At 37.6% G+C, this 14,886-nt stretch overlaps 1 protein-coding gene across 1 annotated transcript; it reads left to right on the top strand.

The window, feature by feature from the left end:
• The first annotated feature begins 1,587 nt into the window (after positions 1 to 1,587).
• Positions 1,588 to 14,620, top strand: LOC127543866 (transcription factor SOX-17-like). The gene is made up of 2 exons (XM_051970188.1): positions 1,588 to 2,075; positions 12,109 to 14,620. The coding sequence occupies exons 1-2, from the start codon at positions 1,748 to 1,750 to the stop codon at positions 12,996 to 12,998; spliced, it is 1,218 nt and encodes a 405-aa protein (XP_051826148.1). The 5' UTR covers positions 1,588 to 1,747; the 3' UTR covers positions 12,999 to 14,620.
• The last annotated feature ends 266 nt before the right edge of the window (positions 14,621 to 14,886 follow it).

The following is a 14,886-nucleotide window of genomic DNA, read 5'->3' as shown; positions in this document are numbered from 1 at the left end:
ATCGTAGAATTTAGAAGAAGGAACTTTAAAGATTCTCCAGTTCTATAGATGACTTAGAAAGATTACCTGGCTTTAGAGTTGGAATCTGGTCTCTAGACTTCACAGTTTCTGCTCTTTTCATTACACTTCTGATCTAGTAGTAATAATAATAGAATAAAAAACCGGGAAGGATGGGGAACTGGGGGAAGACCCGGGACTGAGCTTCCTAAAAGATTTGCTGCAGCCTAGAATTAGTAGTGTATGGGATGACTTGGAGGCAGAAAAATCAGTACCCAGTTCGAAGCGGAACTGAGAGCCTTGTGGAAGTCTTTGTAATAACAGCATACTGCAACTGGGAAGTCTCGGACCCTGGAAGGTTTCTTTCCAAATTCCTAGAGAGGAATATAGTGGGGGCACCATTCCATCCCCGAACAACCTCTGACATCTCGTGGAAGGAAAAGGGAAGAAATAAGGAGCTGTGTTTTGCATAAGCTGAAGTTTTTATATCCCTAGTAAATTTTACATATGGTCAATTTTAAATTCATTTAATTATGACAATTTTTTATCATAAGTCCTAAGCTTTTCATGTATATGTCAATTATTTATTTGATTTGGTAAAGTAACTTGACGTAAGGAATGTTATTTTAGTGACTTACAGAATTTTGAAATAAACTTAAAAAAACAGCATTTATGTAGCACCTGGAAGTATGCAAATATAAAGCACCTTACAAGTGTTATCTCAACACTCCTAAGACATAGATTTAATTATTTTCTCTACTTTACAGGCAGGGAAACTGAGGCTCAAAAAAGTTGCTGAATTGTCCAGGGTTCCACAGCTAGTTCAGTGTCTGAAACTGGATTTGAACTCAGGTCTTTCCGAATTTGAATTCAGGATGGGCACTTTATCTATACACCACCCATCTTGGAATTAATACTAAGACTTAAGTTTTTTTTTTTTTTTTGCTTGTTTATTTTGTTTTGTTTTGTTTTTGAGAAAGGTACCGGTTATGTTACTTCCTTAACTGGTTTGGGGCTCAGACATATTTACAAGAGTTAGGACTAGGGGAAATTTCAGTCAGAAACTCTTCCTTCTTGTCAGGATATGGGTCTCTTATTGGGGTAGTCTTTTTTGTATCATGAGTCCTTTAGCACTTTGGTGAAAATTATAAATCCTTTCTCAAAAAAAAAAAAGTTTTTATAACCATAAAATAAAATGCATGCTATTATAAAGAAAATCAATTATATTCAATGCAGTTAAGTATTTAAAGAAATAAACACATGCTTCCTCAGATTAAGCACCCCCATTTTAGGTCAATGGTATGCATCAGAGGTGACCAGGAGTGCAATATGTCCTATCGTCCAGAGACCAACCAGGTCCAGGGGGATCCAGTTCTTGCACTTCAGGTAACCTCCAGCTCCTAGGTAAAATTCGAGCAACTGCGCAGGTTGCTCCCGCAGGCCAGGGAGGGGAGTTTGACACCTCGTGGGAGCCGCCCCGCCTCCGGAGACCCATTGGTCGTGTGGATGTAGAAAGGGGAGCGGCTAGGAGGAGGGCTTACCCAGTGGGGCGGTGTAAATTTGTGGCTTTTCTAGGTGGTGTGGCTTGGACTTTTTTTCTGGGATTCAGGGTATCCAGATAGATCATCAATTCCCGTAGGTTACCGCGCTCTCCTCCCACCTTGGACCCGCCACTGAGGAAACCTTCGGGTCGAGACTGAGGTGTGGGGGCGGGGCGGGGTGCGGGTCGCGAGGTCTGAGCAGGAGAGCCATGAGCAGCCCGGATGCGGGGTATGCTAGTGACGACCAGAGCCAAACCAGGTGCGCACTGCCCGTGATGATGGCCGGAATGGGCCCCTGCCCATGGGCAGAGTCTCTGAGCCCCCTAGGGGAGATGAAGGTCAAGAACGAGTCCGGTGCAGGTGCAGGGAACGGAGGCAGCGCGACTGCTGCAGCTGCTGGGCCTGCGGGCCGTGGCAAAGGGGAGTCCCGCATCCGGCGACCCATGAACGCATTCATGGTGTGGGCCAAGGACGAGCGCAAGCGGCTGGCACAGCAGAATCCGGACCTGCACAACGCCGAGCTAAGCAAGATGCTGGGTGAGTGGGGCTCTGAACATTTACAGCGAAAACCAGAAGTATTAAGGGTATGGGGAAGAAGTCTCCAGTCTATGACAAGGATCAAAGAAAGTAGAGATTACTCTGAGAGGACTTTGAATTTTAATTCAGTGGCTTGTCCACAAGTGTCCCTATAACTTTTTTTTTTTCTCTTTTAATTGACTCTCTAATGGCACCGCGCTGATTATATGAGGGATGGTGGTGGTGGTGGAGGGCGGAAGGAGAAGAAAGGAAAATTCAGCTTAATGGGACCACAATCTTCTTAAGAGGTCCTCTCCACAGGGAAAACCTGAATACGCATCTATGTCAATTATAGCTTTTAATAACCTTACTTTCATTGCTGAAAAGTGGTTACTGAGAGTAAATCCAGGTTTAACAACAGTTTGGCTCTGTGGACCTGATTGTTGATCTCAGAACCAGGAAGTTCGGGGGTTAAAATGCCACTGTCTCTCAAATCACTTAGCCTTTAAATGTAAAAGTCAACGATTCTTCTAGAGGATACATTGTAGAAAAAGTTCTTGAAGACGTTGGTAGAGGTTAGAGAGTAGAGGCTGATGTATCTTTTAAAAATATAATCATAAGTACAGTCTCTTATGTCTAGGTTAGAAATGAGTTGTTAAGAAGTTGTTAAAAATGTTACAAATAAGTTGTTAAGGTGATTCTCTTAAGTAATTATTCCGGTGGGTCGGGCAATTTGATAAAAATTGCTTTAAAGATAAATCTGTCTATAACAAAAGCAGTAGTAGGAAGATGAATTCAATATACAAGTTTTCTTTAGTGAGAAGTTGAGAGATGAGAGTTTGCCACATTGGTGATTAAAAACGATTGGTCAGTGGTGACGATAAAATTATTTAAAAATGTTTCATCTTGTTTACAAATTTAAATTGTTACAGGCTGCTATGGAGATACCACATCGTCTCTCTGTGTGTCTGTACACACACACACACAACACGATCTAAGACAGTTTTCTGCCGGTACTGTGTGGAAGCAGCTGTGTGTTTAAAACGCTAACCTTTATTTTATGGTTAACCTTCTACAATTAGAGGCCGCATCGGTATAAGTGTAGTGGATAGCGAATATTCCTGGGGAACGGGAGACTTGAGTTCAAGTTAAGACCATGGCTCCTACTGGGTTAATTAACCTTGAGTAGATTGCTTTACCTCGTAATTGAGCCCCATTACTCTAAGGTAATGAATTATGGAGAAGGTGCTCATCTACTTTGTTTAGAAAAAAGCATCCTCTCCTCAGAGTAACCTAATTCGCTGCAATCACAGGTTCAGTCCCTAGCACTTTTTCCGGGTTTTTAATTTGGTTGGCTTTTTGTTTGTTTGTTTGTTTGTTTTTGATCTAGAGAGTTGGATAATTCCTAAAGATCAGGATAAATAAGTATCGGTTTCTGGCTTCTTCTTGAGGAAGACCACGATAAATATGTACCAGTTTCTAGCTGCTGCTTCTTTTTTCTCCTCCTCTTCCTCCTCCTCCAGGGAGATGGGGAGATGTTACAAAATAGTTTTAAAACCTCCTCAGTGATTCTGAAATGAGGAAGATAGACTGGTATGTTGTGAAAGTAGTATTTTGTGATGGAAAAGCACTGGTCCAGAATCCAGGAATATTTAGGCTCTAGATCAACCATTGCCACTAACTTAAAGCTGTTTAACCGAAAGAAAGTCAACTGTCAAATAAGGATTTAGATAAAATGATCTCCAAGGTCTCTCCCATAGAAATACTGCGAATGCAATGGTCTTGCATTACTTTTGTTAAAAAACATTCTGAAATCTTTTTGCCACGTTATATTACAATTGCCTGAAGAGATTATTTTTATTTTTAAAATACTATGAAAGATACTTTGCTTGTGCTGATTAGAAAGCTGGTGCAGTGCTATGGTGTCCAAGTTAAACTGAAGCAGATTCCTTCTGACTCCATTTTGACTAAGAGGACCACAAATTAACATTATGTTGTATTGTATTTTTATTTCTTTTAAATATTTTCTTACATTTTAATATGGCCATCGAGGTTGCCCTTGGGTTTTGAGTTTGACACCTGTTTAGCTGCTAGTGGACTGGCCTTTTGGGATAGAAAAATCAGGATTTTTAAGTCTTTCCTCAGATAATCAACCAATTGTATGAACACTGACATACCAGTCAAGCAGTATGCATGTATTAAGCATTTACTGTGTGTTTTAAACTCTGGGGATACAAAGACAGGCAAAAAAAATTGTTCTAAAGGAGAGAAAAAACATGAAAATAACCATGACATATGCTTTAGACAGGAGAAAACATGCCTAGGTGCTAGGCAAACTAGAAAAGGCCTCCCTTAGCTGACATTTGAACTAAGTGCTGACGGAAGCCAGAGAAACTGAAGCATTGATAAGGAAGCAAAGGGGAGATTATTCTAGGCATAGGGGGTTGATAGTGCAAAAGCATGGAGTATTGGGAAGATGACTCAAGACAGGAGAATATATATTGCATAGACAGTCAATATGACTACGATATAATGTTGTGCTGTTTTGCATAAATTCATATGGCTTTATTTGTATTTGTGTTTGTATTTATTAGTCTTTTGCTACAAAGCATAAAACAAAATTATAAACCTATTTTACAAAATAGGAAATTTCCTTTTAAAAAAGTTAACCACCTGCAGACGTTCTTTATTACTATTTTGCATATTAAGAAAAAGAACTAAAGACCAAGGGAAAGGCTCAAAAAATTATGTTATCCTATTCTCTATATAGAGTACCTGGGAAATATTCTTTAGTAGAAAAGAGAACATGTGAGAGTTGTCTTCAATTCTTTCAAGAGCTTGTATGTTATATTAAATACCTTTAGACTTCTTTGGCCTGAGCTGAGAGGACTGAAGTCTAGCAGAAGAGACAGATTTTTGTTTGAACAGGAAAACTTACTAACAACTGTAGTCGACTCAAAGGAGAATGGGCTGCCCATATTTGTGAAAAAGTCTTGAGAGACCAGGTTGATTCTTTGTCAGGGACTAATTAGGTCCTATTCAGTTCTAACTTGGTCTAGATGAATTTTGAGAAAGTCCCTTCCATCTTTGATATTCTTAGATTCTTTGATTTGGAATTTAGGGGAAAAGATATCTGAGCTATTTCTAGAGACTGCTCTGTATAGTGGAAAGATAATTAGTGGTCTTGGATCTGAATCTCGTAAAATTTGGATAAGCCACTTCCCTTCCTTGGACCTCTAGAAAGGGCCTCATCTGTTCATTGAAGGAGTGAGAAGGATGCATGGGGCTTGAAGCTTCTTCAGCTCTGATTCTGTTTCACAAAACATCTTCTTAATTTGGTGGTGAGTCCAGTTTATGAAGAATCAAAACTTTGGGACTTTAGGTATTAGAATAATAAAAGGAAAGGGGGATTAAGGTCTAACTGTGTTTAGTGATTGAAGTTTTAATATGCTAATACTCATCTTAAATAGGTGTGTAGAGGATATTTTTTGGCTGAGAGATGCATACAAAGGAAAGACTACTTGACTGGAGACTTAGTAGAAGGTTGAATTTTATTGGCTCTACCCTGAATTCCGGAAGAGCTGAACCCAATTATTGTCTCTATTCTTTAAGCAATTAACCTTTTTTTTCTGCCTCTCTTTCCTACTTTTTAAAAGGGTTTGGCCTAGAGGGCCCCTAAGGCCTATTCCAGCTTTAGCTGGGATAATTATGCAAGGCAATATGTATTAGAAATTATCAATTAAGTTTGTTACAAAGTGAGGAAATGTGCTTTGGGAATTGATAGAAAGGGGGTAATTTAGAGAAAGAACTCTTCCTAGAGAAAAATTTTGATAAAAGAAGGCCTCAGTAAGTCATGGACAAAAATATGAAGCAGGCAGCATTTGTCTTTGGGTCCTTAGCCGCTTTTTCTGCTTAGTGCCCTTTTCTTCTTCCTGGAGCCCTTTCCCAGCTTTTCTTCTTTAGGGTATTCATCCCTTACCTTAATGGACTCAGGCTATAGCTGATCTCTGCTAAAGTGTGAATTGTTAGTGGAACTGAGGCTTAACATTTTTCTAGGGATTTAGAGGAAGATTTGAAATTAGAGTTGTAAGATGACAAGTTATGAGTTTGGTCTATGAGCGAATAGGGACAGCCTGACTCAGGTGTTTTTTTCCTGGAATAGAAAAATGGGGGAATCCTCGTGAGTGGAGAGGCTTTTGAGAGTAGGATGGTTTGGCATGACAAGGAGACCAATTAGGAGGCTTTTGTTCCAAACTACACTATCTGAATTCAAATATGCCTCTGGTTAGAACCTCATATTGTTCAATGCTTTGAACTTGTGAGAAACAAGATACGGTTTTTAAAAGGCCATATTTATGTAGCACTCCTCACAAAAAAAAAAAACCTCAAATTGGTAGTAAATTTTAAAAATAGTCAGCAAGAATTTATATGTCTGTAATTTGTTGAGGCCTGGGGATTCAAAGAAAGCAAAAGACAATTGGCTAGAATTTTACTCTCATTCTTAATCCCCAAACCAAACTCTTCATCCTGAAATACCACTTCAGCTGAGAATTCATACTTGGGAAGGATCCTCAGTCCCACTCCAACTAGGGATGGTTTCTTTTTGAACGGGGGGGGGGGGGGGGGGAATGGAGAGGGGAGTGGGGGGGAAAGACCTCTGGATCTGCCATATTTTTATTTCTCTGGAAGTCTGTCTTCATGCCCCCCAGCCAGATACTCCACCTCAGTAATTTTTATATATTGTCTTCCACTATTAGAATGTAAATTCTTTGAGGGCCGAAATTTTATTTATTTATTTGTTTGTTTTCATATTCTCAGAATTTAGCTCTCTGTGCCTGGCACATAGTAGGCTCTTATAAATGTTTATCAACAGATTTTCTTTTTTTTTAATGAGAAAAATAATGGTCACAGAGGTGAATTGGCTCATATAGTGTCTTTTTAAAAATTTAAAATTTATTTTATCTCTAATTTATGGGATAAAATAAGCCATTTCTGTTATGTAGCCTAATAAATACACACGAAACTGAAAATCTATATGTATAATTTGCTATAACATTTACATATATAATGAATATATTATATATATATATAGTATATATAATTAATTTTTTCTCCCCCCCCCCTTTTTTTTTTTTTTTTTTTTGGTCTTCCCCATGGTTTCCATTAGGAACAAATAAGTATATGTTTGTTAGTTCTTTCTCTGGGTACATATAGCATTTTTATTCACATATCCTTTGTAGTTAATTTGGTATGTAGAAGTCAAAATGGTTTCACTCAAAGAAGTTCTTAAAACAATAGTGCTGTCACTATATGCAAAGTTCCTTTGATTCTGCTTGTTTCATTATTATTTCATGTAAGTCTTTCCATGTTTTTCTAAGATCATTGAGTTCACCATATATATATATATCTCGTTTGGTTGGGACAATTGGGGTTAAATGATTTGCCCAAGATCACACAGCCAGGAAGTGTTAAGTATCTGAGGTCAAATTTGAACTCAGGTCTTCCTGACCTCGGGCTGATACTCACTCTACTCCACCAACTAGATGCTCCGAGTTCATCATTTCTTAAAACACAGTAATATAGTAATATTTCAACATAATCATATACAACAACTTTTGTTCAGTCACGCCCTCAAAACTTTTTGCATAGATAGAATTGGTTGGAATAATTGGAGAACTATCCACTGTTCATAGATATTCAGGGTCAATATAACGAAAATGACAGTTTTATCTATGCTGATTTTTACATTTGATGCCATTCTAATAAATGACTATAATCAATTTTATTGAATTTGAAAGAAGTAGAATCAAGAAAATCAAAGAACCAGTGAGGAAAAACTGTAGAGAAAGGAGGTTAAGCAGTACCAGATATTGGATTGTATTATAAGGCAAGTCAAGACTGGTATGGTATTGTCTAAGAAGTGGAAGGGTGGCTTACTGGAACAGAATACACATACGCATTATAATATCAAAAAAATACAATAACCATATATTTGATAGGCATATGGACTTGGGATAAGAATTCATTATTTGATGAAAGTTACTGGGAAAACTTGAGGGCAATGTGGTGGAGGTTAGATATGGACCAATGTCTTGCATCTCTTACCAAGCTGGAGTCAGGATACATATAAAGAGGCATGTGGCTAGAAAATTAGAAGAACATGGAACATTTTTGTTGTTTGAATGTTCATAGATTTAGATTTCATTATAGTTCAGGACTTTATTACCTGTGATCTAGGTTATGAAAATAACATGTTAATTGGTCTTCCTGTCTCTCCCTTCAGTCTCTCCATTTCAGTACCCTACACTTAGCTCAAAAAGTGATTTTTCCTTAATTGAAGATCTCTTTTAGTTACCTACTCAATATTTATTCTAGTGGAAGCCACTATGCTTCTAGGATAAAATAAATTTTTTTTCATTGAGCTTTTAATAATAGGTAGCACATTACATAGTACTTTAAGGTTTGCAAACACCTTACAGATGTTATCTCAATTGATCCTCACTACAACCGGGGGAAGATAAATGTTGTTTAGATTGATTGTACAGTTAAGGAAACTGAGGTAGAAAGAGACTTAATGACTTGTAATTGATCAGGGTAGGATTTGAACTTAGATCTTCTGACTGGTTCAACATTATAACTGTTGTCACCTAGCTGCCTTCACAAAAAAAGTCTTTTGTGGTTTTTTCAAAATTCAGTGGACATTTTCCCCCTTAGCTTTGGCCCAGTCCTGCTTCTCCTAAACACTCTTTCTTCCTTCAAAATACAAAGTCAGTCACCACTCAATACATTCTACCTTTTTTTTTTATCTCTCAACTGCCAGCATCTGCCTTCTCAAGCTACCTATATTTAATTACTTATTTATTCCGTGCCTGACACATAATTGGGTTAATAAATATGCATTGATTCTGTATTTCTAGTCCTTTACCTTTTTTTTTTTTGCGGAAGAAATAGGATTCATCAGTATATTGGAATCATGAATTGATCATTTAATAGAACAGAGTTTTTAAGGCTTTCAGAATTGTTTTTCTTTACATTATTATAATCTGTATACTTCTGCTTACTTCATTCTTAAATTCCTATCAGTCTTTTGAGGCTTCTCAGAATCTATACTTTACATTGTTTCTCATTGGGAACAACATTCCATTATACTCATTTGTTTAGCTACTTGTCTGATTTCTGGGTACTCACTTCTTTCAAATTCTTTTTACAAAAAATAATACAGTTTAAACATTTTTGTAGGTATGTGTCCTTTCTCTCTGTAGCCTCTTTGGGAGTATATAAAGCAGAATGGATTACTTTTACTGGTTTTCTTAGTTTAGCAAAACCTTTTTCCAATATACCATGCCCCCTGTCCCCTGTAAGTGACATATAGTGATATTATTTTTGTGGAATTGGTATTCTGAAATTTTTCATTCCAGGAATCACTTGAGTATTGTTAAGCTATTTACAATGGTGGAGGCTACTACCCATGAAGAGAATGGGGGAAAGACTGTGAGCATAGGGAAATGATTTTTGAAGTAGAAAAATGTAGTCTCATAATTTATTTCCTTTAGGGGGTTAGCTACATAAAAGTTGCTCAAAGCAATGTCAATTTGAACTTAAAACTTATCTTTCCTATAGAAATGGGAGGTCCTTAAATAAGCATTACAGTTATGGGAATGATCAGATAGTTTTAGTTCTTCTAACTCCCTCTCTCCTCCAACTCACTCTCCTCTATTCTTTGCCATATCTGTATTTATAGCAATCTCCATTGCGTTGACTATGGGGCCACTGGTTGATAACAGTGGATAGAACACCAGGCCTGAAGTCAGGAATACACATCTTTCTCAGTTCAAATGTAGTCTTTCAGTATAAATATCTTAGTCATTGAATTTTGTCTCAGTTCCTCATCAGTAAAATGAATTGGAGAAGGAAACCGGATCCTTGACAAGAGAACCCCAACTAAAGATTAGGACCCCAGTAACAAAACTGTATGGGTTTTCCCTCCCTCTGACCTCCCCCAAGGTTCTTTCCTAAGCCCAAATGATTTTCTTTTTTCTCTATAGTATCTCTCATGGTGATTTCATAAGCTTCTAGAGCCTTAATTACTGTCTTTATTCATATTATTCCCAGACTATGTATCCATCCTTAATCTCCTGAACATTAGTCTCACATCAACAAGTCTGGATATTTCTATCAAAGGAATTCAGTCATCTCAAACTTAAGAAGTCCGAAACAGAACTACTTGTCTTCCCCTTCTTTTTCTGAACTTTTCTATTATTATCAAAGGCAACACCATCCATTTGGTTGTCCAGAATTGCATTTTTTTTTTGTTGTCACACTTTTGATCTCTTTCATGGTACTCCTCCGCGCCCTCCCCTCCCCACCCCCACCCCCAATAATCTAGTCAGTTATCCAGGCTTATAATTTCTTTCACTACAACTATTCTCAAACATGGCCCATATACACATAACCACAACGGTGGTTCAGAACCTTATGGCTCACCTCTTGCCATGACTGTTTGAAATAGTCTCTTAATTGATCTCCCTCCTGATCCATCTTCTACAGAGCTATCAAAATGAAGTACCTATTGAATAGGTCAGCTCATGTCAGCCCTCTACTTAATAAACTTCAACAGCTCCAAGTCTATTTTACTTTTGTCATCAAATATAAATTCCTTTGATTAAACTTCTTTATAACCTTACTTCATCCATATATTTAAATGTATTAGTTCCCTCCATACATTTTATGGTTTGGCTTTGACAACTGGCCTACTTGAATTCTTCCCTTTTCTAGCTCTAAACTCTTTCTGAACCTTTGAATACTCTCACTCCTAACATTGTCTTTTAGCTTCCCCAATTTTAAGTCTCAGCTCTGTGACACCTCCTTCTGGAGAAACCCTCTTCCTGTTTCTCCAACTCTATTAGTGTCTTTTCCAAGGATTATCTACCATTTTCTATGTATTTATCTTGTATGTACTAATTTACATATGTATATTGTCTACATTTATATCTTTGAGGACAACAAGAGGTTTTATCTTTTCCCTTAAGTATGTAAACCTCCTCCTCCCCTAGTTTATCACATAATTAGGAGTTTAACAAATACTTGACAGATTGTTTTGATTGAAAGCTAGACCAATGATTTAGACACCTTAATCCTGGGATATATGTTACTAAAGTTGCTTCACTGTCATACAATATTGTTATTTTCCTATTTTATTCTGTTTCTAAGGGAAAGAAGAGAAGTAAAAGATGACTTTTTATGAGAATCTATTATTAAAATCTCTTGAGGTCATAATTTTATGAACCCTTTAAGGAAAGGAGTGTGCGTGTCATTATGGACTTTGTTGGCTTGTGGTAGCTTCCAAAAGGTGATATCTTTTGAGTATCACCAAATCATTCACCTGATGATATTGAAGGACATCTAAAGAAAGGACATAATAAAGGACCAAGTCCCTTTTATAGAAGAAGTCTTGAACTTGATTCCTTACAGAAGCAGAAGTAGTAACAACTATTCTACAAACAATACCTTTTAGTGAAGCTGCTTTAGATATGATTTTTAAAAAATGTTTTCATGATTAGTGATCCCCAAATAGAATGAAACTCTCACAATATACAGGGTGAAATACCCTTTGTTTTAGGATATATTATGAAAAGGGAGATTATTATTCTGGTTCTGCTATTGGTCTTAGATGACCTCTGACGTCCTAAGATAATAGTGTTAAAAGTCATCTAGTTCCCAGTTTCTTAATTCTCAAATCCATATAAGGTCTTGTAACTGGAATGTGGGAATTGTTAAATTATGATTTATTATCACTAAATGTTTGATTTGCATATTTATTTATATAATTAGGGTTATGTAAAAATTTCTTGGGTGGAAAGAGTTTGAGAAACCTTGATCTTAGTCCCAAATTCTCATTTTTCAGAGGAGAAACTGCATCAGAGTTTGACCAAGTTCTGGTTTGAATGCAGTGTTACTGATGTTAGAACAAATGCTCTTTCTACTGCATATTAGCTATCATCAGTTTTGAGATTTGTGACTTTATAAGATTAATTTTGCTCGTTAATGTTGGCAGGGAAGTCCTGGAAGGCGTTACCTCTGGCCGAGAAGAGGCCCTTTGTGGAGGAGGCTGAGCGACTTCGAGTACAGCACATGCAGGACTACCCCAATTACAAATACCGGCCTCGGAGGAGGAAGCAGGTGAAGAGGCTGAAGCGGGTGGAGAGTGGCTTCCTTCACAACCTTCCTGAGCACCTGGGCTCAGGGCTGGATCCAGAGGGCAGAGTGTGTGTGGACAGCCTGGGACTGCCATTTCATGAGCAGGCCTACCACCAGGGCCAGGGGGTGCTACCTCCTCAGATGGGACACTACCGCGAGTGCCAGAGTTTAGGTCCGGCCTCTCAGTTTGACAGTTACAATTTGCCTACCCCGGAGGCTTCTCCCATGGATGGAATGGAGCCAGATGCAGCTTTTTTCCCCTCCTCACTCCAAGGAGACTGCCAGCCAGGACCCTATAGCTATCCTGTAGCCTCTGAGTATTCTGCACATCCTGACTCTCACTCAGGTCCTGTGCACCACAGACACATGCAGGAACCCCTGGCACACTCATTGCAAGGCCTGATGGGTCCCTCCAACCCTCTGCATATGTACCGTGGTCCCACGGGCTCCCCCCAGGCTGGGAGCAGTGTCCATGGTTTTCAGATGCAGCATCAGCCAGGATCTAGTCAACCCTCTCCTCCTGCAGAGGCCCTGGCCTGCAGGGAAGGTCTGAGTGCCAGCCAACCTGCTGAGGTCCAAGAGGCTGGAATCCACACAGAATTTGAACAGTATCTTCACCATTTATGCAAAGCAGAGTTGGGGCTTATCTCTCCAGGTCATGATGGTGACCATAACCCTTCAACTGTTTCCACTGTCATGTCAGATGCTAGTTCTATAGTCTATTACCATAATTATGAAAACATATGAAGCTCTGTGTTCTTCACCGATTGAAGCCAGCAATACAAAAGTTGTTGAAGTGTCTTTGCCAGTGAAGGCAAACTAAAGATGTACTGTGCCCCATTTTTTTCCAGTTATGTGGGCATTCTTTTAGTTTTATTTAAGCTTATAAAGCCTTCACATTTCCTGTGGGTATTTGCTAAAGAAAATAATGATAAACCTGTACAATCATCTTTCTTTGTTAAAACATTTATATTTTCAGCTAGATTTTTTAGACCTTATTGAATGAATCTACAAATCAGAATGCTTTTTTTTCCCTCAAGGAAAATCTTGTTTCTCAGGAAAGTTGTGAGGTTATTTAGTCTGTTTAGTTTCAAAGGCTCTAGTTAAAATTCTTTGTAAAACATTTACATTTCTAACTATGTTTTTTAGACCTTATTGAATCTACAAATCAGAATCCTTTTTTTTTCTCAAGGAAAACCTTGTTTCGCAGGAAAGTTGTGAGGTTATTTAGCCTGTTTAGTTTCAAAGGCTCTAGTTAAAAGTGTTCTCTACCTCTAAAGAATATCACCAATGGGGGGAAAAATAATAAAACTTGATGAAAGGTTGTGGTGATTATCTCTATATGAAGTTAAATAATAATCAAGGTTTTCTTATGCATATATTCATGAATGTGATCTTAGGTATCATTTTACAATTTTGCTTTTTATATCATCTGCATTTTAAAATAGATGTCCCTTACATTACAAACAATGTAAAAGAGAATTTGTCGACATAATCATCCAAGTCTGCTATCATATGCTGTTTCACATCCACAATCTCCTATAGGGATTTGTCTTCCCATAACTTTCATAATTTATAAGATTTAGTTTTGCTCTTGTATTTTATTCTGCCATTAATTTTGTGGTAGTCATTGTATACATTGTTTTCCTGGTTCCTGGTTCATAAAATTATGTTTTATTTTGCATCATTTCATAGAAGTCTTTTTATGATTCTCTATTCTCAGTCATGATTTGTTCAAAGTAATATTCTATTGTATTTATGTACCACCATTCCCTAGCATATGGATAACTATTATTTTTTCTAGTTCTTCTTTTATTGAAAGTAAATACAGAGCTATTTTTTCTATCCCATGACCTTTTTGGGGTATGTGATTTTTTTGAATAAATTCTTTCTATTGGATCTTAGTGTCCCAGATAGGGGAACTTTCCCTAGAAATAAGGTATTGAATTTAGCTCCGTTAGGGTTAGCAGAGAATCTCTAGGCAAAATCTGTGGCACGTGTTGTTACTGTTGAGAATCCCTGCTATGATAATACCTTAGGTTCAGTCTAGCAGAAGAGTGGATCGATAGCTTTAACTAGGGGAGATCATTTGGGAAAAGAGTCCTCTGCTGTCAACACCAACAGCAACTGCTGACCAAATGACATGAAAGAGTAGATCAACCCAAGAACCCTGTAATGACTTTCCTCAAATTACCTCTGTTTCCAAATCAGACAGCATTTAAAAAACTTACCTGTTATGATGTTGTCTTGTTATTGAAGACTTAGCAAAAGAAAGTTATCACCATCACTAGAAATCCTCACCATTGTTAAATTGTCAAAAAACTAAGATTTTGTTAGTGAAAATAAAAAAAAAGTTATATCATCTATTACTTTGCGTTTCAATCCTTAAATATCAAAGGACTTTTTAAACTAGTTTATAGCTGAAACCACCTTCTATTTATATTCTTAGAGCTCAAAGTACTGGTTTGAACATATATCAATGCTTAATAAGTAATTTAAAAAAATTGCATTCGTGCAGCAGCTAAGGACTCACACAAGACATCCAGGGAAATACATATGTGGGATCAGTTAAAGTCAGAGAAATAAAATAGATCATGGTACTCCCAATTTTTGGAGTCTTTCTTGGCCTTTTGCT

The sequence above is a fragment of the Antechinus flavipes genome, chromosome 1 (assembly GCF_016432865.1).
Source record: "Antechinus flavipes isolate AdamAnt ecotype Samford, QLD, Australia chromosome 1, AdamAnt_v2, whole genome shotgun sequence".
In the NCBI taxonomy this organism is placed as follows: Eukaryota; Metazoa; Chordata; class Mammalia; order Dasyuromorphia; family Dasyuridae; genus Antechinus; species Antechinus flavipes.
Note: the sequence above shows the minus strand (reverse complement) of the source record. Positions and strands in the feature narration are given on the sequence as shown.